Source organism: Trematomus bernacchii, unplaced genomic scaffold (assembly GCF_902827165.1).
Source record: "Trematomus bernacchii unplaced genomic scaffold, fTreBer1.1, whole genome shotgun sequence".
Lineage (NCBI taxonomy): Eukaryota > Metazoa > Chordata > Actinopteri > Perciformes > Nototheniidae > Trematomus > Trematomus bernacchii.
This window is the reverse complement of record NW_022987851.1, coordinates 11,494,482-11,501,855: the sequence shown is the minus strand read 5'-3', so window position 1 is coordinate 11,501,855 and position 7,374 is coordinate 11,494,482. Positions and strand designations below refer to the sequence as shown.

Sequence of the window (7,374 nt, the reverse complement as noted above, 5' to 3'; positions counted from 1 at the left end):
ACGAGTGGTACCTTGTAGCTTACATGTCACAGATGAAGCATTAGTGCTAAGCACAGCAGCAGTCCTATCCCCTGTAAGCCCAGCCGCTTGTTTCACACCATCCCCAAAACTATTCAGAACTGACTTCAGCTCACACAAAGCTATAGACAGTATCAGACCAATAAGAGACATCTCCATCATCAACTGTCGCCAAGTGGGCAAACTGTACTGTGTGTTCTCACTGGTTTATAACGTTTTTCAGACGCTTCCCTCCTTCTACCATACGTCACTTTGCTATTAGAGAGAGAGCATGCCCATGCCCAGCGCTGACAAGATGTATTTCTTTTATTCTGTATTTTATATGTAACTTTTCTTCAAATGATCATCATAAACAAAGTCATGGTGTTTGGATGGATGCCCAAATACCCTGATCTAAAGCCATCACAGCAGAACTTGCCCTGACAAGCCAGACATGTCCTTAAATGGCCAATATACTGTACATGTTTTATGTTTTTCTAGGATCAGTATATGATTTTCAGAAAAGGAGGTGGGTGGATGATTAGAAATAATCTTGTTTTGCTCATTGTTCCCCATCTTTTTAAGCTTTGTGGGTTTTTTTTTTTTTTTTTAAAGCAAACATCTTTGCTGAGATTCTTGTGACTATTGCTTAGTGGTTTCAGAACAACGCTGTTTGTTGTGCTGTGCAGATCCTCTGAAACAGTGAAGGCTTTTCAGCAGCACCTTTATAGTTTTCATAAGTTGCCCCTTTAACAGAGGTTGTTTTACCTAAAACAGGCCTGAACAAGGAAATATTATTATTTTTAGAGTCTGATTTGTAACCAAAACCATCAACAGGGGCCTGTATAAGATATCATCAGTATCCTCACACTTACCCACTGAGCTGGGGTTTGCTGTGGTAGCTGTTCTGCGGCTTAGGAGCCACAAAATGCAGAGGGAACAGCCCTCCAATCACAACATCCCCTCCCGACTGCAGGGCCAAAGGCTCACTGTCTGCCAGTTTCACACACTGAGGTAAGATAGATGCAACACCTCTCACTTGATCTACAGTATTCCCAAAATCCTTTGTTTCTCCGCTACAGTCTCTTCTTAATTCGACACACCTCTCTCTTAACATAGTTATTTACTTCCCATCACACTTTTGGGAACATTAAAAACAACTGGAAAAACCAGGCTAAATAAGAAACAAATAAGCAGCCGTGCAGGACCTCCGGCAAGGACAAATTGTAGTGTACATACTGACCCCAAGGCCAATGAATATTTGGTTTAACCAATCACAACGTAAAACAATTGCATAGGTGAAGACTACGGACGGCTCGTGTGAAATGTGTTTGGAGATTGACTAATAATGTGATTAATTATTAAATTAATTTAAACAATACTATTAAAAGGTTTTTAAGTGTCTATTACTAAGACTGGAACAATTCCAGGTTACTTTTGAGAATATACATTAAAGGATGATACAAAATGTACTTAATGAAATTCCATTTGAACAATTGCATTTTATTTTAATTGTTGCCTTTTAAAGGTGGGGTAGGTAAGTTTGAGAAACCGGCTCGAGATACACTTTTTGTTATATTCCATGGAATGCTCTTAACATCCCGATAGCAATTAATATCTTAAGTGCTTTGACAAAAAATCCATAACAAAATGTCATCTGTGGAAGCCGTAATACTGTAAAAAGTACGACCAATCATTTTAGCCGGCCCGGCTAAAATGACTGGATGGCCTAGCTGCCTGTCAGCCTTCCATCTGTGCACAAACTTATCTCGTGCCTTCATTGGTCATGTGCGCGTTTGTGTTTGTATGAGGAGGGGCTCAATAAGGAAGTGGCAGATTTTCTCCGGTTGTGTATTTTCAAATTCTAGCGATCTCGAGCCGGTTTCTCAAACTTACCTACCCTACCTTTAAGACTCAGATGATTCAGAAATATCAGATTTATTTTAGACCAAACAAACCCAGACCTACCACCTACGGGTGGCTACATCATATTGTAAAGCTAATGAGCATTTTATAATGGTGCGTATGCTTATGGCTGATTCACAGCTGAGCATTGTATGTGTTTCAGTTGGTGTGCTGTGTCCCAAAAGATGCAATCTATGAAAATTGTTATATTTTAAATATAATAATAAGAATATTAAAAAAACAATGATCAACTTGTTGAAGGATTTGTGGACTATGGGATGTAGTATTTTCCTGTTTGGCAATAATGTTATAGCAATTCAGCCAGCTTTTCTTACGATTATGCAGTATTTAATATTTCTTTGGAAATGTTTATCAAGTACCACACACGGTCTGAATGTTGACTTTATTTATTCATTTTATTTTATATTTTCAGCAACTGATCAAAATGTATTGTAAAATAGGGTATTATTAGTAAATTCACAAAATGACATTACAATTAGTAAAATATTGAGCATAAAAGAAACTCCAATATGAATATTTAAATCAACAAGGAAAGCATATTTGAATGTGCACAGTATAAGCTTTATAAAGCCATCTACACTTTTTACAAACCCCTGCTCATTAAATGTTTCTTGGTGTTTTTCTCTGGCTTAAATAAAATAATAAAACATTTTGGAGCGAATATACACGTAGTTAGTCCAAAACTGGAGGCCAGAATGGCAAATATCTCCACAGCCACAGTATATTTCCCAGGAGAGCTGACATATGCTGGGATAAATGTGATCCAGACTGCACAGAATATCAACATGCTGAATGTGATAAGCTTGGCTTCATTAAAGTTATTAGGTAGTTTCCGAGCTAGGACAGCTAACACAAAGCAAAAGACAGCCAGTAAGCCTATATACCCAAGTACAGCCCAGAACCCCAAAGCTGATCCTAATGCACACTCCAGGATGATTCTCTCCTTGTATGTCGTGAGGTTTTTCATTGGAAAGGGGGGACTAAGAACTAACCAAATAGTACATATCAAAACTTGAATAAACGTGAAAGACACTACAGTCAATCTTTGCTGTGAAGGCCCAAACCATTTCATCAAATTACTACCTGGTAGTGTAGCTCTGAAGGCCGTCAGAACTACTATAGTTTTTCCAAGAACACAAGACATGCAAAGGACGAATGTGATCCCAAACGCTGTGTGGCGCAGCATGCAGGACCATTCTGAGGGTGCTTCAATGAACGTTAATGAACATAAGAAACATAGAGTCAGGGAGAAGAGCAGCAAGAAGCTCAGCTCAGAGTTGTTGGCCCTGACAATTGGTGAGCTCCTGTGACGATAGAACACAGCCGCTGTTATAATGGTGAGACAGGCACCACCGATTGAAAAAGCAGACAAGACGATTCCAAGGGCCTCGTTGAAGGAAAGAAACTCTACAGGTTTGGGAAGACACGTATCTCTCTCTGCATTAGGCCAGAATTCGTTGGGGCAAGGGAAACAATCAAAGGAATCTGAAAAACACAACAAAAGAAAACAGCTTTAAGCATTTGGAATTTATATTTTATGTCGTAGATATACATTAGAAAAACAAATACCTGTAGCATTGCTAATCTCTCCCTCGGGACACGGTGTACAGTCATAACAGCAGATGGGTTTTCCTTTCTGAAGCACTTTACGAGTTCCTGAAGGACAGCTGTCAGTGCACACTGACACAGGCACCTGTCACATATATACAAATTAACTCACATGTAGACAAGTGTGCTCTGAAGCTAAAATTATAAAAGGATAGATTCATGTTTTTTTCTTCACAAGGTTTTTCTTTGTGTCTTTTACATTTTTGTATTTTCAACCTCACTGCCAAGGCGATACAATCCAGTTTTTGTGAGAAAAAAAATCAGCTAAAGCTAAAATAAGTTTCAGCAGTCTGAAAGTGATTATCTTATCTAGATAAAAGTGTTTTATATAAAACCTTTAATTGTGTCACTTTACTCCACTCCATAAAAAGTAAGTAAACGCGTATTTTAAATAATAAACGTAACTTTTATACTAAAAATACTCTCTCATTATTTTGTGACATTGGAATTTGTATGAGGTACCCTCATAATATTTATGGTCAGAATAAAACATTTCAGAGACCTTAAACTCTTTATAAAAATTAAAGACTCTATACCCTTTAAGATGATATGAAAATGTAACATGTTAAATAATTGCTTTGGGGCTCCTCACCTGTGTGCCACCCTCCACCCAGGTGAGGTTCCTGTTGATAAGGAACTCCTGGCCCACCGGCAGTGATGAATCGTATCGCCCCACAGTCACCAACTCAATGCTGTCACTCTCCTTTTTTTGCCAGTTTACCAGCTCATATGTGGCCACAGGATCCCCGTTGGCATCAAATGACACATCATAACCATTTTGGGAAAAATTTACTTTTTTCAGCTGATTAAGAACCTAGGGATGAAGTAAAGGAAGACAGTGAAGGGGATAAAGAGATCATTTAAAATAAAATGAGTATTCATTTGATAACATAGACGTGCAGCTTAAAAGAACAACATTATTTTTACTGACCTCTTTGGACTCTAGCTTAGTGAACTTATCACACTGTGTAGGAGAATCAGTTTGCTGACACACTGCATTATGAATGGCATGCGCTATTGCATAGACAGCCTTGTACACCATGTTAGTGATTCGAAGTTGAGATGTGTCAGTGTATGAGCTCTGGAGCGTCTTTATATCTTCAGTTCCATCACACACACTCCTGTCCTTGGCTTCACCTAAAAACACAGAGACAGAGGAAGGTGTTTTTAGCCATGATGATTACATTCATTCATTCTTATGTGTGTATTGTGTTATTTAACCTGCCAAACAAGCATTGCAGGATTTACATCACATTTCAAATCACTGTTTTGCGGACATGTCTTTCTGTTTTTTACGTTATTAGTTTATTTTCAAATGTCAGCAGCTCACATTTACACAAATGAGTCATCGGACAAATACTTACAATTGTATTAGGCAAAACATGTATTCCTTGTATTTAAAACTGACTTGCCCTGTTATAATGATGCATGATGGAAACTAGAACCAGCAGTACAGGATTATCAGAGACCCTTATCACACTAGAAATACACTTTCTGCCCTCTGCTGTCTGGTAGACGGTAACACACTCACAGGCCTACACAGCTTGATTCAACACGCAATAAGACTGCTGAACTCTTGAAATCAGGACTTTGATACTGTCCCTCTACATTTAAATACTTGTACTTACTCTTTAACTCACCTACATTGTGTATGTACATATACCGTGTATATATTACTTCTCATAAAGCATACATTTACTAAATTCCTGTTTACAGTTCGTCTTCTTTATTTTACAATTACTGAAAACCTGTCAACAAATATATTCCACATTTTATATGTGTTTTATTTTACATATATTTTAACTCTGCACTATATGTTTTAGATTAGCAGGATTAGCAAACAGGGTTTTGTCTTTAAGAAGCTGATCATTTTGGGCAACACAATCAAGACACTACCGTGAGTATCATGAATGTTTAAAATTGGCACAACTTTCTCACTTTTTACCAGCCTGCAGTTGAATGCTTCCTCCCAGAACATGGTAAGCAATGGGGAGTCAGCCACTTTAGAGGGAGAGAGATCCAGCAAGAAGTCCCTCAGACCTGGGATGACAGATTTTTCAATGCCAAATCCGATGGCTCCAGCACAGAAGCTGAACCTCAGCATGTCTGGGTCGGTCACCCAGGACTCACTACCTATCCACTGGCGAGGTGGAGAAGGCTTGCGTGACAGCTCCTCCAGCAGAATTCTCATATCTTCAATGGAAGTAAATGCCACAACAACCTTAGCCGTTGACCTGGAGGGACGTTCAATGACATATAAAAACAATAGTTATAATATATGATTAATATTGTCTTTTATAACAATACAAGTCATAAGTATGAAGAAAAACAAAACATAAGAGATGAGAAACAGATATTTCCTGTTGTAATAAAAACATGTTCCATCACTTAAAGAACTTGTTTTGGATTTTCTTAGCAGAAGGTCAGTGTCAGCACAGTGAACTAAAGGAGAATCAGTGATATAGAAACCTGCGGATAACGTCAGCTACTCTCTGGATCCGGCTACGTGGGTGGGTCCAATCAAAAGACTCAGAGTATTCCACACAGATCCCCTCTTTACGTGCTGCATGCAGGAAAGACGCCATGCCATTGTTGCCATAGTCAGAATCCGACCGGACAGCACCTATCCAAGTCCAGCCAAAGTGTTTTACCAGCTTGGCCAGCGCGTCAGCCTGGAATTGATCACTCGGGATTGTTCTGAAGAAACTCGGGTACTGCTGCTTATCAGACAGGCATGCACACGTGGCAAAGTGGCTGACCTAAAGCAAACAACAGTTGTTTAACGGGACAGAGGCAAAACAAGTAATGGACTCAAACACAGTTTGCAATAAATTCTTAATATTTACTTGAGGTATGTTGAAGGGCCCGATGACGCGCAACATACTGATGGAAGGCGTGGACCCAGACTCACCAACGACGGCCATCACCATACCAGACTGCGAGCATTTGTCGCCGGTGTTAAACACCGGGTCCATTCCCCCTGAAAGCTGAAATGCAACATGCACCGCCACGGACACCGAGGCACATGAGTCATATATCTCATAACCAAGCTTGATCCCCGGAAGCAGCTCCGTGCTGTTGTTAATCTGCTCGATGGCGAAGACCATTGCACGAGAGGAGCGCAGTTCACGGGAGTCGATACTGCACACAGACATCGGTGTTAATGTTAAAACTTTAAGATTTTAAAATAATACGTGATAGACTAGATGACTGCAATTCAAATATATGGTCTGGATAATAACGAACAGCTTCTCTTTAGGCAAAATCCAAAACACTTGATATCCAAAAATCACAATAACTTGGCTGAATGGTCAATTTAATCCTAAATTACACATATCTCTCTTTAAAAATTGTGAAATGTATATAAATCAGTTAAACTATACATTTTTATGAAAGCGAAAACAAATCCACATTTTGTTACATACAACTACATGGCAACACAAATTCACAATATAAACATCAATATACTGTATATCCCCACAGTCTAGCCAAAATCTCCCTGTACTAACCTCCCTGCGCAGCTTAGTGGCTCGGGCATGGTGGTGTAGTTATGCTTCACTGTGTGCATGTAATAGTGAATGGAGAAAACACCCCCAATGACATAGTCACCGTCCATAGAGAATGCAGGTTGACGAGTGGTACCTTGTAGCTTACATGTAACAGATGAAGCTTCAGAGCCATCCCCATAACTATTCAAAACAACAGCTGAGTTGAGCTCACACAAACTTATAGACAGTATCAGACCAATAAGAGACATCTCCATCATCAACTGTCGTCAAGGTGGCAAACTGTACTGTGTGTTCTCAATGGTTTATAACGATTTCCAGACTATGCTTCCCTCCT

The 7,374-nt window shown here is 39.3% G+C and overlaps 1 protein-coding gene across 1 annotated transcript; it reads right to left on the bottom strand.

The window, feature by feature from the left end:
• Positions 1–2,422: 2,422 nt before the first annotated feature.
• Positions 2,423–7,162, bottom strand: LOC117468922 (extracellular calcium-sensing receptor-like). Its single transcript, XM_034113294.1, has 8 exons — positions 7,041–7,162; positions 6,378–6,672; positions 6,001–6,290; positions 5,459–5,765; positions 4,463–4,657; positions 4,124–4,345; positions 3,493–3,616; positions 2,423–3,408 (listed from the first exon to the last, which is right to left on the bottom strand). Exons 1-8 carry the CDS (start codon positions 7,145–7,147, stop codon positions 2,507–2,509), a joined length of 2,442 nt encoding a protein of 813 aa, XP_033969185.1. The 5' UTR covers positions 7,148–7,162; the 3' UTR covers positions 2,423–2,506.
• Positions 7,163–7,374: the final 212 nt, after the last annotated feature.

Bases quoted from the DNA above. Each gene is read 5' to 3' on its own strand.
- LOC117468922 (XM_034113294.1), bottom strand. From the start codon at position 7,147: ATGGACGGTGACTATGTCATTGGGGGTGTTTTCTCCATTCACTATTAC. The intron at 6,673-7,040 runs GTTAGTACAGGG...GTCTGTGTGCAG, and splicing joins CCACTAAGCTGCGCAGGGAG to TATCGACTCCCGTGAACTGC. The intron at 3,617-4,123 runs GTGAGGAGCCCC...TATATGTGACAG, and splicing joins GGGTGGAGGGTGGCACACAG to GTGCCTGTGTCAGTGTGCAC.